The sequence below is a fragment of the Erpetoichthys calabaricus genome, chromosome 2 (genome assembly GCF_900747795.2).
Source record: "Erpetoichthys calabaricus chromosome 2, fErpCal1.3, whole genome shotgun sequence".
NCBI classification, from domain to species: domain Eukaryota; kingdom Metazoa; phylum Chordata; class Cladistia; order Polypteriformes; family Polypteridae; genus Erpetoichthys; species Erpetoichthys calabaricus.
Window position 1 is genome coordinate 182,082,264 of NC_041395.2, and position 17,335 is coordinate 182,099,598.

Below are 17,335 nucleotides of genomic sequence, written 5' to 3' on the forward strand. Positions count from 1 at the left end.
GTCATGAGGAATGCTCTCTGCAACATCTGGACATAGCCAGTGGCTGTTTGACGCCCCTGCACTTCCTGAAGCTCCATTGTTCCACTGAAGGAAAAAGCACCCCAGACCATTATGGTGCCCCCTTCCACTGTGGCGCGTAGAAAACATCTCAGGTGGGATCTGCTTGTCATGCCAGTAACGTTGGAAACCATCAGGACCATCAAGGTTAAATTTTTTCTCATCAGAGAATAAAACTCTGATGAGACCCTACTTATGCAGTTCAACAACCCGACCACGTTCAAAAAGGGAGAGTTTTTTTTTGCCTTTGCCATCAGAACGTGTGACTACCTGACAGAAAATGACAATGAATCCACATCTTTCCACAGATTTGGCCTTTTAAAGGCATGTGGTCCTAAAATTTTGATCAGTTGTAAAACAGCATGTTTCAATTTAATCGTTATTTTCAATTAATTGAATGCTCAAAAACAGTTTTGTCTCACTCCCATTTCTTCTTGTTGCATGTTGAAGCTCTACTTGGAACCCTGTTAAGATCCAACCATGCAAAATATGATTTTTTGCCATTTTTCAAGTGGTCTTAAACTTTTGATCAGGACTGTATTACTTTTTAGAAGTTTTATTCACTAATGATGCAAACAAATTTTACAATAGCAAATGTTAGAAACCTAATAGAGATTATCTGACATGCCAGACTTTTAACGCCATATTATAAAAGCAGCTTTTAAGAGTTTGATTAAATGAAAATAACTTCATTAATTTGGAATTCACAGATTCAACAGTACAAATTTAATGTTTAAATTTTTATTTTTAACATTATCTTTAGTAGTGTTTTTTTCCACATAGAAGTAAGAAAATGTCAGTAAATAAAATAATGTGCACATGATAGAATAAATCAGGTAGTCCATGGTGAGGTTATTCTTTATAAATCCTATTCTGAAATCACCCTTTGAAAAAATTCCAAACACTTGTTACAGCGGGAGAATTCTCATGTTTATCAACACATTGAATTCAAGTCTTGCACTGTAATTTGACATTTATGAATGCCAATACTATTTTTTTTAAATACATCTGGTCAATAACTTGACTGATAACACTATTTTAAATTTCCTGTTACTAATGGTATTTAGGGTGGCAGAGTGGCGCTGCTGCCTGGCAGTTAGGAGACCCGGGTTCGCTTCCCGGGTCATCCCTGCGTGGAGTTTGCATGTTCTCCCCGTGTCTATGTGGGTTTCCTTCGGGTGCTCCGGTTTCCTCCCATAGTCCAAAGACATGCAGGTTAGGTGGACTGGCGATTCTAAATTGTCCCTAGTGTGTGCTTGGTGTGTGGGTGCCCTGCGTTGGGCTAGCGCCCTGCCTAGGGTTTGTTTCCTGCCTTGCGCCCTGTGTTGGCTGGGACTGGCTCCAGCAGACCCCAGTGACCCTGTAGTTAGGATATAGCGGGTTGGATAATGGACGGCTGGATGGGTAATGTTATTTATATATATTTTATATTCTATTACAGGAAAAGCCACAATATCGTGAGCTTGAATAATGGAATTACCTTTAATTAAAAAGCAAGCGAAACGTTTTTCTGTTTTTGCCACGGTATCAAATACGTATCAAGTATCATGAAATTTCACTGGTATTGGTATCAAATAAAAAAAAATTCTGGTAATCCCTATTCAGCACAAACTAAAAAATGCACTTTTGGAGTAAAACTTCACACCAATTAAGTGTGGTGGAAATGATATGATTTGGGATTGCTTTGCTGCCTCAGGGCTTGAACAGTTTGTAGTCAACTATGAAAACTATATCATATCAAAGTGTGTTTGAGGACAATGTGAGACCATCTTTCCAAAAGACGAAGGTGAACCAGAAAAGGACATTTCAACATGATAATGATCAGAAACACACTAAAATTCAGCAAGGGAAGGCCAAGAAAGAATTCCTGAATCCTGTTGAAATATTTAGTTAGGGGATTTGAAAGAGGAAATACACAAATGGAAGAATGATTAATTTTCCACTAACTTGATGTCAGAGACATGTCGGCAGTTATATTATATATATAAAAACACCTACAAGTCATTTATACTAAAGGTGTCAACATCAACTTCTGAGGCCAAAGGTGTATTTACTTTATCACAATAAAATATACTTTGCTATCATTACTAGTAACATGACTGTTATACTGAAACGCACATGTTGCAGTTAGCAAATTGTATCTAAGAAAAAAAAACATAACATAGTTCAAGAATTAATGGATAGATGTTCGTTTCCATTTAGGTTTATCAATTTTAAACTATTTTATTTTCCTAGGTTTTTAAAACAATCTGTATTTTTGTATTAATTCTGTAAGAATTGTAAAATGTATACTTGTATTCTACCTGAGAACTTGTCAAAGCATTCTGCACCTGCACTCAAGCTATACAAAAATAAACAAATGTACTGAATGTACTCATATCAGTTTAATTGAAATAAATGGCTGATATACATTAATTAAAAAATTATTTGTGACTGACTTGCCCATATCAGTGATGAAAATTCCATAAAGAAAAAAAAAATTTAAATTACAATACTGTCAACCTATTTTTAAATGTATGCCCTGCATCAGTTCCATTCCAAGGCCTTCAGAAAAAAATTTAGTGTCTCCTTACCTCTAAATTCAAAAATGATGTTTAATTATCAATAAAGTGACAAATTAAAGAAAAAAAAACACCAAAACCCTTATGCAGACATCCTAGGACAATTTTACTCTACAATCTACAAAAATGGTGAAATTCCATTAAAAGTAATGAATACTGTGTATTTACTTCTCAGAAGTGTGATTTTGTTAAACTTCAAGGTAATGTTAAGATTTTAGATAATCTTCATAAGATTAAATTCTTGCTTCTTTTCCTTAAATAAGAAGAAACTTTCAATGTAATAAAGTCTAAAACTAACTTTTCTTGGTGATACTTCCATTGTTGTATGCCAATTCATATTTACAAATAAATGGAATGAATAGTCATTCACACTGGTTCACAAAATTTTACCGTCTTCAAAAAATAAATTTTTTTTAGCATTTTCAAAACATTAAAAGAAAGGGGCATGGGCCACCATTAGAAAATAAAAGCCTAATGCATATATACCATGTTTGTGAAGAAACAACTGGCACTTAGAAAAATGCTATCTTTTAGGAAATCATTTGGAATGAAAAAACTGCAACCAAGTTTTGCCCACATATGCTGTTGCTAATCCATGGGTTTTCATATTCTGAATCATTCTTATACTTGCAATTCCCTTTCACTACTTTAAGGTGTAACAGATTTTTACTAATTCTACAAACTAAAGAAAAATTACATTCTGGATGGATGTGTGGAGTAACAAAGCTTGAACCAGAGATACAGTTAAAGATGGGGAAATCTCAAAGGAAATACAGAAAAAAGTTCCAAAGTTATGGCAATGTAATGAGAAGAGAGGTAAACAAGGTGGGGAGAAGAATCATGGAGGTGTCAAGAAGGATAAGAAGAGAATGACCAAAGAGAAAGTAGAAGGGATTGTGTGAAAAAGCCTAAGAGAGGATGGGGTATCAGGTGAGGAAGCAGGCAAGAGACAAGAGTAGAGGAGGCTGATCCAATATGGAGAACCCCACATGAAAATGGGGAAAGGTTAAGAAGCAGCTTACATGCTGTAAACTCATCTAGCTCAAGGAGGGCTGTCCAGAAAGAAATTTTCAGACTATTTGGTTTATTAAAAAGAATTAGTGCCTAATAGGAACAGCCAAAAGAAGAAGTAGTGTCAATCACAAATCTCTCATTCACTGTCACGTTTATTTTATAATACAACTTAACTCACCCGCCAGATAGCACCGGGGACACCACTCTCACAAATGGTGGGTCAAAGGGAAAATTATCCTGTTGAACATAAAAAAAAATAAAAAATGAAATGCATTTCTTTTGGTGCTATACAACTGAAATGTTCAACCTGATACATTAGTTAACTTAAGCCACTTTTGCTGAAACTATACAATGACTTTGAGACAAGAGTATCCTCCCCAAACTACCTACATATACTTTTTAACCAAACGTCCCAAAAATTTAAAAAAAAAATCCAAGAAAATTATCAAAATATTTGTAATTGGGTAACACTGAATTCATAGTTTATGTTTACATTTTACTAGCCTAGTTATACTGCATTTATAAGTCCTATTCACTTCACATCTGTCAGACAGAGTTTCTAATAATACATTACATATAGACTTGTAAATGAGAAAGTAAAATTTTGTAAAATGAGACAAGTCATGAGTTAATTACTTGGCTCGTTGTTTGACTCACTGTTTTACTTTTCACAACTATACCTTTATTAAATGTAGATTACGAATGGAAGTTTGCTCCCTCATCTGGGCATATTATACACACAGCACAAATCATTAAGAACACATGTATGGCTGATTATCCATGCACTTGTATAACCAACTAATATGTCCTCAATACAATATATAAAAATCAGGCAGATGCAGGTCAGGAGCTTCAATTAATATTGATATCAAACATTACAATGGGGAAAATTGTGATTTCAGTGATCTTTACTGTATCATGATTGTGCCAGATGGGCTGGTGTGAAATGGTGGCAACTACTGATCTACTGGGATTTGCACACACAACTCTTTACTCAGAATAGTGTGAAAAACAAAACATCCAGTGTATGACAGTTATGTGGATGGAAACAATCTGTTGATAAGAGCCAGAGGAGAATGACCAGACTAATTCAAACTGACAGAAAGGCTACAATAACTCAGATAGTAACACCTTACAACTGTGGTGAACAGAAAAGACCTCAGAATGCAAAACATCCTGAACCTGGAGGTTGATTGTCTACAACAGCAGTATACAACATCATATTCGACTCCTGTCAGTCAAGAACAGAAGGCTGAGGCTGCAGTGAGCACATGCTCACCAATACTGGAAGACTGGAAAAAATCTAGCTTAGTTTGATGAATTTTGACTTCTGCTGTGGCGCACAGATTACGGTAGAGTCAGAATTTGCTGTAAACAGCATCAATCCATGCAGCCAACCTACCTTCTGTCAACAGTCAAAGTTGGTGGTGATTGTGCAATGGTGAGGGGAATGTTTTCTTGGCACACTTTGGGTCCATTAATACCAATAAATAATCACCTGAATGATATGGCCACAATGCATTCCATGACCATGCACATCCTTTAATATTAGAATCCCTGAAGCTTACATGTTTTTTTTCATTGTTCCCAACCTCCTTAAATTTTCCTGACATACACCAAGAAGCCCGTTGCACCTTATCACTGCACTAATAGCCCAGTTTTGTTTTGCAAATGTGTGGATTAGCACAACACAGCCACACACACACACCCCCCATTCAGTCAGATGAAGGCATCACCCTGCTGCAATCCATAAAGCTGAAGTCTGTGCTGAAGTGTTTATCTAGTGACATGTTTGAAAGGAATTATATAGGTAATGGAATACCATGATTTGAAATACATACATTTGTTTATTCCAGGTCTACAATGATCTGTGTAAATATGGAATGATAGAGGAAATGTGAGGGAAGAAATGTTGAACACACAGCTAAAACAGAAATTGTTTTCATATGTTATAGTAACTATGACAGAAAATATTTCCATATGTTATAGTAATAACGACATAATGCTGACGTGAAGTGCAGGATGTGTAAAGACTGAAGCCCAAACATCTAGAGTAATAAACACTTTCACAAAAGGTGTAACAAAACAAGTATGCTTTTATTCAAGAATAAAACCAAAGAAAAAGAAATTGCTCAGTTGACATGTTGCTGAAGCCCAACTATCAATCGGTACAAAGAAAAAGATGTTCGTATACGTGTGTGTTTCATTTTCAACCAGTTGTCACAGTGGTAATGCTCTTTTGCCTCAGGTCTACTCAGGTGGCACAATGGAAAAGCTACCACTTAGGAATCGTAAATTAATAGGTTAGAATCTCGTTTCGTCACTGCATTTAGCGCTTTGAGCAGTGAGCTATTATTTTTATCATATAATAAACGTATATTTGATGTGAGTCTGTAACATCCTGTGTAAATTTATGATGCTTATAAAGTTAGTGCTGAAGGGATAAAAGCAGACATACAAACTCGGCTCAATTATTTCTTCTTGGTGTCTTCTTGAGCAGACAGACTCCTGTAGATATTACTTTTCCTTGTACACGGACATTCACATCAATGTGTCATTTAAACAATTTTTTGATTCAGCTATATTTAAGATTCCAAGAATAAAACTGAATTTAAAAAAAAAAAAATTAAAAAAAACAGCAGGGTATATTTAACACTGGAACAGATAAATACAAGATATACAAAGCAATAAATAGAACAGAGAAAAAAAAGTTTAAAATACTGAATTCAATATTCATATTATAACAATTTGTGATATGATACACACACACACACACAACTTATCCTGAGAATCTGGAGGTAACTTGTGTAGTTTGGTGCAAGACCATATAAAGCTTTGTGGGTTAACAAAAGAATTTTAAATTCAATCCAGTGAAGGAAAAGTAGGATGTGTGTTATGTACTCGCTGTTGCTGGTCCATGTAATGACTCTGGCAGCAGAGGTTTAAATTTACTGGAGCTGTGACATAAAATTTATATATTTATATATCGTGTGATTGATGCAAGTGTCACTTTCGGATTCACAGACTATTTCAAATTCACTGCATAAATACAGATCCACTTCATCATCACTGCTGATGAGAGGAGTTTCTTATGAGAGGCCATTAAGAGGCTAGGAGAAGAGGTTTCTACACCGTTGCCCAGGTAACACTCGGGCATGACGCTTAGGCAAGACATGCATACACCATTGTCCGAGTAATGTTCGGCACTAATATTGTTGGCACTTTTACAGCCCAAATAACCCATGGGTCTTACGCAAGACTCTTCTATATCATTGCCAGAGTGACACTCAGGACTAACTCTTTTAGCACTGTTTTTACAGCCTGAGTGATACTCAGGTCTATTGCTAAGGAGGTTAAGCATACTGGCATAGATGAAGTGTGAGGGAGAGCTGGGCACATGAATGTGATGGAAGTAGACATGGCAGATGAGAGCCTAAAATGGAGGGTTGTTGAAAAAAAGAGTGTGAAGTATTGTCTGAATTTTTTTCAGTTCTACTCCATTCCTCCATAACCCTCAAGGGGTTGTTACAGTACTTTTCCATATTCCTCCCATTATATGTCTATTTCCAACATTTTATTAACTGACTTAAGTATCCTGGAATAGATGTTACTGTGTGTACAGTACATGTGTGTGTGTGTGTGTGTATATTATATATATATATATATATATATATATTACATACACACACACATATACACACACACATATATACAGTAATCCCTCCTCCATAGTGGGGGTTGCGTTCCAGAGCCACCCGCGAAATAAGAAAATCCGCGAAGTAGAAACCATATGTTTATATGGTTATTTTTATATTGTCATGCTTGGGTCACAGATTTGCGCAAAAACACAGGAGGTTGTAGAGAGACAGGAACATTATTCAAACACTGCAAACAAACATTTGTCTCTTTTTCAAAAGTTTAAACTGTGCTCCATGACAAGACAGAGATGACAGTTCAGTCTCACAATTAAAAGAATGCAAACATATCTTCCTCTTCAAAGGAGCAAACAAATCAATAGGGCTGTTTGGCTTGTAAGTATGCGAAGCACCCGGCACAAAGCTGTTGAAGGCGGCAGCTCACACCCCCTCCGTCAGGAGCAGAGAGAGAGAGAGTTAGAGAGAGACAGATAAAAAAATCAATACGTGCCCTTTGAGCTTTTAAGTATGCGAAGCACCGTGCAGCATACTTAAAAGCTGCACACAGAAGGTAGCAACGTGAAGATATTCTTTCAGCATTTTTAGACGAGCGTCCGTATCGTCTAGGTGTGCGAACAGCCCCCCTGCTCACACCCCCTACGTCAGGATCACAGATAGTCAGGGCAAGAGAGAGAGAAAGAAAAGTAAGTTGGGTAGCTTCCCAGCCATCTGCCAATAGCGTCCCTTGTATGAAATCAACTGGGCAAACCAACTGAGGGAGCATGTACCAGAAATTAAAAGACCCATTGTCCTCAGAAACCCGCGAAGCAGCGAAAAATCCGCGATATATATTTAAATATGCTTACATATAAAATCCGCGATGGAGTGAAGCCGCGAAAGGCGAAGCGCGATATAGCGAGGGATTACTGTATATACATATACATACACACATACATACATATATACTTACACATACATATATACATACGTGTGTGTGTGTGTGTGTGTTGGTATACATGCTTCAAAAGGACACACTGTCCGCCATTTCACAGACACTATAAGGACATCTAGACTTTTAAGGACACTCTTAAGGTCCTCATAATTCGGACTGCATTTTCTTTACTTTCATTGCCTTCAAGAGCCCACCTGCACTTTTTTTCTGCAAGTCCCAATTGACCAGATAACCCTGATTCTTACAGTGCATCCGGAAAGTATTCAGTGCATCACTTTTTCCACATTTTGTTATGGTGGCTGTGCACCGACACTTCCCATCCAACCTGATGGAGCTTGAGAGGTGCTGCAAAGAGGAATGGGCGAAACTGGCCAAGGATAGGTGTGCCAAGCTTGTGGCATCATATTCAAAAAGACTGCAAAGGTGCATCGACAAAGTATTGAGCAAAGGCTGTGAATACTTATGTACATGTGCTTTCTCAATTTTTTTTATTAATAAACTTGCAAAAACCTCAAGTAAACTTTTTTCACATTGTCATTATGGGGTGTTGTGTGTAGAATTCTGAATAAAAAATGAATTTAATCCATTTTGGAATAAGGATGTAACATAAGATGTGGAAAAAGTGATGCGCTGTGAATACTTTCCGGATGCACTGTATGTGTAACCTGTGTGTGCTCATTTTTTTTCCGCTCCCCTGTAGGCCAGTCGTGGTATTGCAACTACATATAGAGATTCACAGTTTCACACAGGCTAACTTATGCGCATGCGCTTAATTGTGAGGCTCAGATACGGAAATGTGTTCTGGAAAGTGTTTAGCATAGTTACGTTTTATTTCGATACAATTCAATGATTTAAGATTAAGATTTTTATTAGTTAAAAAAAAGTAATACATGTACGACGTTAAAATGGCTTTACATTAAATCTTTGGATTTTGACGTTTTCATAAAACGCAGCAGTAATAAGCAATCATGATCGTCCAATATAACCTATTTTTTACTTAACGATGACAAGACTGTTGAATATGGTGTTGTAATAATATTGTTATTGACTATTTCCGTAATTACTGTTGCATTTTTTTCTAGTATGTTAGAACGCATTTTCAGCTGCTCTTGCTGAGAAGTGTGTATAACGGTGGGTCATGCACAAGTTACAGCGAAATGCGAGTTATTATTTAAACGCGATAAAGAAGTTGCACACATGAAGTATATATCAACCACCACATTAACTTTGTGCAAACACTTCCATAAGTAAACCTTGCAATGAAAAAGAAATGAGGAGGGCGTATCCATTGCGAAATATATTGCAACAGCACTGGACAAGTTACATCAGCCAGGGACAAATCGCCAAAAGAATGAGTTGCCATTTCATCATCTATAGCAAGCGATCTTGTAAAAATGGCAGCTTTGCACTGTCGCAGTGCTTTTTCCAACTGGTGCGGCAAAAGGCAAGCAGTCCTTCCAAGATCCATGTGAAGAGCAGAGAATCGATCCATTGCGGTGCTCGGCGTCGACGTGGAAATATATCCATGCTCAAAATAACAGACCATGTTGAAGCCAAGTTCATTGACAAAATAAAAGGTAAGGATATTATTCTACACAGTTTTAATTATTCTACATAGTCCTAGTTTTTTATTTTAGAGTGTATATAATGTGTTTATTTCCCATTCTTTTTCAGGTCGTGGCGTATTTGCAAAAGCATTAATTCCAAGGGGTAACTTTCTTCCAGAATTCAGTTTTACTTCTGAACCAAGAAAAACTAGAAAAAAAAAAGTCATTTGCTCTCTTTCACGTCTGAGTACTGGCTCCCATACAAATGGAAGTCTCTCTGGTATGTAAATTGTTATAGTGTACTGGGATGTACAGAAAATGTACTTGATTGATGTTACTGGTAAAGCAAAAAGCGCTTTTTTTTTTTTTTTTTGAAGTAAATGACGCACCTCATCTTTCTTTGCTTTAAGTGGCATTTATCTAAATGAAGAAATGACTTGTGGCTCTGGAGGATGTGCTCTTCCTTGGTGGAATACCATAAAAAAGGACAAGGTGAGCCAGTCAAGCTGGGAGTGGTGGTTCTGAGGCTAGGGATCTGCACTGGCAATCGGAAGGTTGCCAGTTCGAATCCCGTAAATGCCAATAGGGACTCTGCTCTGTTGGGCCCTTGACCAAGGCCCTTAACCTGCAATTGCTGACCGCATTGAGTATTGAGAAAAACGCTATATAAATGCAAAGAATTATTAGTAGTAGTAGTACAGTGTAGGGAATTTGTATGCTGCTGTTAATGATTTTTAAATACAATATAACATGTATTACTATGAGGCAGAATTACTTGTTGCAAAAGTCAGAAAATTTAAGAAACCAGTAATTCATTTTACAAGAAAGAGACATTTTTACTTGTGTTTCTTTATTTCTGCATTTGAATTCTAGTAACAAACTATTGCAATGTTTTAATGCTAAGAGCCTGACTTTAATTGTCAATCCTGCTGAACACAAGGGAGATTTTAAGTATTCTGAGCAATGACCTAAATTGCATTTACTTTGAAAGTGTAAAATTTATCCTTTAACATATTGGACAATACTTTACTAAACATTAGTTTTTAAAATTATGCTCCTAAAAGTTTTTTAAAAATATCTAAAGTAGATGTTTTGTTTTTTTTTTTGGATAACAGTAAATAATTGCATTCTTGGTGACCTAAAAGGGACAGACTTTGTATTTTTACAAGATGTATTGTGCTTTTAAGGTCAGTGACTAGCTCTGGACTGTAGAAATGTGATTAGAAGTGAAGGTTTATTGGCTTCCAACCATTTTGCTCCTTTCAGAAACCACTTGGGCTTATCTGTTACTGTAGATATTTAATATAATTTCACTTTCCTTACAAGTATTTGGTTTGCCTTATTCTCAAAAAATCAAGATATATTGGCTCAGGTGTTGCCTAAGTTCTGCAAAGAAATCTTGACAACTCTGTGAACATGTGTACAGTTTATTAAACTTGTTCACTCTGATTTTCAGAAATACATTTCTTCACTGTGCCTTTACGTAAAGATGTGGCTGTTTTTAGCAAGAACTTTCCTTTTTGTTTAAAATTGTAAAGCCTCTCTCCAAGCACTTCTCTATGACAATGTGAACCTGCTCTTACATATTCCTTTGCTCTACAAAGGTAGACTTTGGTTTCATGTCACATAACATCTCCTGTACCACACAGTACCACCTCAAGCATGCTAAGGACCTGATCACTGAATAATAAAATGTAATGACTCCTTAACACTAGAATTACCAGAGCCTATGAAAAAACTGGTAGATCCGTCCCACCTTAAATCGCTTCTTAAATCCTTTCGCACCTCTCCGCCATCGTCTTTTGTCATCTAAATGTACAAGCTGCAAGTAGCCGGCTATTCCATCCCCCCCACTGACTTAGAACATGCACGAATTTCTCCCAGCTCATACCTTGATTGATTATCTGGGAGTGAAGTGGAGTTTTAGAGTGGAAATAATAAATCGTTATTTGGAACACACGCATTTCATTTGTGTTCCGTTTCTACAGTAATCTGTGTAAACACACTTTTTTTATATTCTAGTAGTAAATGACAAAATGTAGGCATAAACTATATAATGTATGAAGCCTGCAGTCCAAGTATCAAAGAAACACTTTCACGAAAGGTACAAATATAACGGAACAAGTGCGCTTTTATTCAAAAATACAACTGCAGAAAAAAAAGCCGCCTTAGTGTGCAACATTGACACCTATTTGCACCGACTGCTGCTGTGGCGCAACAGTATCAGTTGCTGACTGGTAAGCAACAGGTCACAAGTTCGATCCTGCACGACACCCTTTTGAGAAGTGAACTGCTCTTATTTTTTACTATTTTGAATAAAAATATACATTTGATTTCAGTCTAACAGCCGGTGTAATTTATGATATTTGTAAAGGTTAGCTTTGTTTTTGTTTTTTTTTTATTCACTTTTCATTCTTCCTACCCCATCTGACACTGCTGTTTTCACGTAAAGACACGCTATAGCTCTGCAGTGTATCACGATATATACGACCGCATGTTTTTTTTTTCCCCAATCTTGCCAGTCCCCACATGTTGCTGTATGCTGTTTCTTATGTACTCCAGGACTTGCAGAGGAAAGCATAGTAAAGAGTATTAACTTCAGCACTATATGCAATCATCAGACACTCCCCATCTGACACTGCTGTTTTCACATAAAGATGCACTACAGCTCGCCCAAGGAGCGCCCTTCCTACATTTACATGTGTACTTGTTGCAGTGTACACACCTCTCTGTGCTATGGTTTCTATTACACTGAGCAAGCACCTGTAATTCGCAGCTCTATTCATTATCTCAAAACACCACATACATTCACAGTAATTTCCAGTTATGTCCACCACTCACACCCACGCCCACAACCATACAGAACTGATTCCACATCAGAGAATTTCCAGTTCCAGCATAAATTCACAAACGATCTGACGCTGTTTGTTTTCAAATAATATTGCATTAGTGCGATGATGTTTTCACATATATTGTCTTTCTTTCAGGTGTGTAACAGAAACCACAGCATAGAGAAAAGTGAATACATTGTAACAGGTACACACGTTGTAAATGTAAGAAAGACGATCCTTGAGTGTGTGTGAACTGTGAACTGTTAACATTTGAATCTGATGATTGCATATAGCGCTGTCTTATTCAGTGCGCTTATTCAGTGCGCACAAGAACATGCAGTTCCAGTTGCTGTGTGCTACAACATGCTGGTGGTGATCAACGCACATTTTAAAAAAAAGAGACAAATATATGTGACGTTTTGAAGAAATCATTTTATGACGACGCGAATAGTACCAATCAGAAAACATAATCGCACTAGTACAATATTATTTGAAAACGAACAGCGTCAGATTGGGTGTGAATTTATACTGTGGCGCTGTTAGGGTCAGATCAGAAGCTGAATAAGCTCCTGTTCTGACTCTAAGTAAAAATGTATGAATTAATCAACAGAAATAACCGCGATCGACATTTTAAACTTAACGATTTACAGTGCATACCAATTTATAAATTTTATGTCCGTTTGAGGTTACAAAGAAAAAAAAAAAAAACACTTCCTCCCCAAGAGGGAATCGAACTCGGGTCTGTAATGCACGGCAAGGCTGCTGTAGCGCTAAGTCAGCAAATCTTACTGCTACGCCACGGAAGGTGTTGTAGCATCGTTGAACCTTTTGTGAAAGTGTTTATTTGATGTTTGGACGTCAGGCTTCACAAATGCTATAGTTTATGCCACATTTTGTAACATTTATTACTAAAATATGAAAAAGTTTCTGTTTTAACAATGTGTTCACACAGATTACTGTAGAAACAGAACACGCATGAAATGCGTGTGTTCCAAATAACGATCTATTATTTCCACTCTAAAACTCCAGCAGTTCTGTTACTCCCAGATAATCAAACAAGGCATGAGCTGGGAAAACTTAGTGAACGTTCTGCGCCAGTGGGGGATGGAATAGCCGGCTGCTTGATGGCTCGTCTTAATCGGCTCATTTAGAAGACAAAAGAGAGGTGAGAACGGTTTTAAGGTGGGCCAGATCTACGAGTTTTTTCGTAGACTCTGGTAATTCTAGTGTTAAGGATTCTCCCTCATGGTTTCTTTGTCTTTTTACAGTGCACATCCAGTACCTAAGGTTCAGAGGACTCTGTCAGTGACCCATCAACTCTCAAAAAGCTAGTGCACCACTCAGTTGCAGATCAGCATCAAAAGGAGAACCTGCTCAGCAGGCAGAACTTCAGCAGCTCTCAGTGTGAGGTGGGATTATTGGCACACTCTGTTACAGTGTCATGGAGAGAGAGTTGTTAGTTTGGATTTTTGATGAACATTACAGTTGGATTTCATTTTGAAGTCTGTGTGACAGGATGTGACTTACAAGGTCGGAACGTATTTAGAGGGACATGTTGGGTGACTGATTGTTGTTGCTCCGAGAATAGCAATCTGTGTGTATTGGTAAAATATTGTGGTTTATGAAGACACTTGAGCTGAGAGGACTTCATTGTGTCAGCTTAAGCATCTCCCACGTTTCACACAATCTTCAATATTATATGAATGTTATGTGGGATTATCTGATTTATTGTTACATATTTAAGCACATTTTTTTGATATGTACGATAGTAATAAATCAATATATGTTGCTTTGAAAACATAAGAGACAAGGTTAAGACAGTAAAATCTGGTACAGAAGTAAAGTTTGTACTTTTTGTTTTAATTTTATTATTAACCAAAAGATTTTTAAGAATTGTAACTGTTCTAGCAACAGCAAAGACTTTATTTAGTGACTGAAACCTCATATAGCTTTATTTAATTATTTGCTTATTTGTTTGTGTGTTTCAATCACACTTGACACTTTAATATAGAAATAATTTTCAACAATTCTCTCCTTAGGAAAAAGAAACCTGCCAAACTAGGTAACCAAAGATGAAGACGGGATATCTTATGGTATACTTATATGGTAAAGATACCAAAATTCATATTTTGATTGGCTACCGTTTAACACCATATTTCTTTCTTATAGAGGAACATATAAAGTTGCTTGAAGAAAGGTTTAAGACCGTGGTCAAAGAAGGACGTATCTGCTCTCCTAAAACAGTTTTTTTCTTCATTTTAGTGAAAAAAAAATGTAAAAGAGTTTACAATAAAATATTTGCAGATTTGAATATGTGTGGTTGTGATTTTCCTAACTACAGTATTCTTAAAGACTATACAGCAGTAGCGAGAGTTCACACTTTATCATATATTACCGTATTTGTTCCTCATGTACAGTGAAATTCTTGCTTGCATGTCTGAGTAATATGCAACATGCTACTGCTGAAACTCTGTGTGTGTGTGTGTGTGTGTGTATGTGTGTGTGTGTGTGTGTGTGTGTCTGTATATGTATGTATGTAATAAATATTTCAAAGCAAATGTTACCAAAACAGATTTGCTGTAAAAGTTAGTTATTAATTGAATCCAGACTGATTATCTTATATACAGTAATCCCTCCTCCATCGCGGGGGTTGCGTTCCAGAGCCACCCGCGAAATAAGAAAATCCGCGAAGTAGAAACCATATGTTTATATGGTTATTTTTATATTGTCATGCTTGGGTCACAGATTTGCGCAGAAACACAGGAGGTTGTAGAGAGACAGGAACGTTATTCAAACACTGCAAACAAACATTTGTCTCTTTTTCAAAAGTTTAAACTGTGCTCCATGACAAGACAGAGATGACAGTTCCGTCTCACAATTAAAAGAATGCAAACATATCTTCCTCTTCAAAGGAGTGCGCGTCAGGAGCAGAGACTGTCAAAGACAGAGGAAAGCAAACAAATCAATAGGGCTGTTTGGCTTTTAAGTATGCGAAGCACTGCGGCACAAAGCTGTTGAAGGCGGCAGCTCACACCCCCTCCGTCAGGAGCAGAGAGAGAGAGAGAGAGAGAGAGACAGAGAAAAACAAACAAGCAAAAATCAATACGTGCCCTTCGAGCTTTTAAGTATGCGAAGCACTGCAGCACAAAGCTGTTGAAGGCGGCAGCTCACACCCCCTCCGTCAGGAGTAGAGAGAGAGAGAGAGACAGAGAAAAACAAACATGCAAAAATCAATACGTGCCCTTCGAGCTTTTAAGTATGCGAAGCACCGTGCAGCATGTCGCTTCAGGAAGCAGCTGCACAGAAGGTAGCAACGTGAAGATAATCTTTCAGCATTTTTAGACGAGCGTCCGTATCGTCTAGGTGTGCGAACAGCCCCCCTGCTCAATCCCCCTACGTCAGGATCAGAGAAAGTCAGCGCAAGAGAGAGGGAGAGAGAGAGAGAAGAGAAAAGTAAGTTGGGTAGCTTCTCAGCCATCTGCCAATAGTGTCCCTTGTATGAAATCAACTGGGCAAACCAACTGAGGAAGCATGTACCAGAAATTAAAAGACCCATTGTCCACAGAAATCCGCGAACCAGCAAAAAATCCGCGATATATATTTAAATATGCTTACATATAAAATCCGTGATGGAGTGAAGAGGCGAAAGGCGAAGCGCGATATAGCGAGGGATTACTGTAGAGGTTGTTTCTTTACACTTAGTCAAATAGTGGTTATTTTAAAAGCTTCATTGGCTTACAGTGCATCCAGAAAGTATTCACAGCACATCACTTTTTCCACATTTTGTTATGTTACAGCCTTATTCCAAAATGGATTAAATTCATTTTTTTCCTCAGAATTCTACACACAGCACCCCATAATGACAACGTGAAAAAAGTTTACTTGAGATTTTTGCAAATTTATTAAAAATAAAAAAATTGAGAAAGCACATGTAGATAAGTATTCACAGCCTTTGCCATGAAGCTCAAAATTGAGCTCAGGTGCATCATGTTTCCCCTGATCATCCTTGAGATGTTTCTGCAGCTTAATTGGAGTCACCTGTGGTAAATTCAGTTGATTGGACATGATTTGGAAAGGCACACACCTGTCTATATAAGGTCCCACAGTTGACAGTTCATGTCAGAACACAAACCAAGCATGAAGTCAAAGGAATTGTCTGTAGACCTCCGAGACAGGATTGTCTCAAGGCACAAATCTGGGGAAGGTTACAGAAAAATTTCTGCTGCTTTAAAGGTCCCAATGAGCACAGTGGCCTCCATTCTCCATAAGTGGAAGAAGTTTGAAACCACTAGGACTCTTCCTAGAGCTGGTCGGCCATCTAAACTGAGCGATCAGGGGAGAAAGGCCTTAGTCAGGGAGGTGACCAAGAACCCGATGGTCACTCTGTCAGAGCTCCAGAGGTCCTCTGTGGAGAGAGGAGAACCTTCCAGAAGGACAACCATCTCTGCAGCAATCCACCAATCAGGCCTGTATGGTAGAGTGGCCAGACGGAAGCCACTCCTTAGTAAAAGGCACATGGTAGCCCGCCTGGAGTTAGCCAAAAGGCACCTGAAGGACTCTCAGACCATGAGAAAGAAAATTCTCTGGTCTGATGAGACAAAGATTGAACTCTTTGGTGTGAATGCCAGGCGTCACGTTTGGAGGAAACCAGGCACCGCTCATCACCAGGCCAATACCATCCCTACAGTGAAGCATGGTGGTGGCAGCATCATGCTGTGGGGATGTTTTCAGCAGCAGG

At 37.7% G+C, this 17,335-nt stretch overlaps 1 protein-coding gene across 5 annotated transcripts in view; it reads right to left on the bottom strand.

Annotated features, from left to right (window-relative positions):
* The window catches only part of LOC114642999 (ubiquitin-conjugating enzyme E2 Q1), a 252,422-nt gene that overhangs the window by 19,909 nt on the left and 215,178 nt on the right, over positions 1 to 17,335 (bottom strand). For 3 of the 5 annotated variants that reach the window (XM_051923256.1, XM_051923255.1, XM_051923253.1), the window contains exon 9: positions 3,811 to 3,869. The exons of the other annotated variants lie outside the window; for them this stretch is intronic. In XM_051923256.1, coding sequence (XP_051779216.1) covers positions 3,811 to 3,869 — 59 coding nt within the window. The remainder of the gene's footprint in view (positions 1 to 3,810; positions 3,870 to 17,335) is intronic. 5 annotated transcript variants of the gene reach the window in all.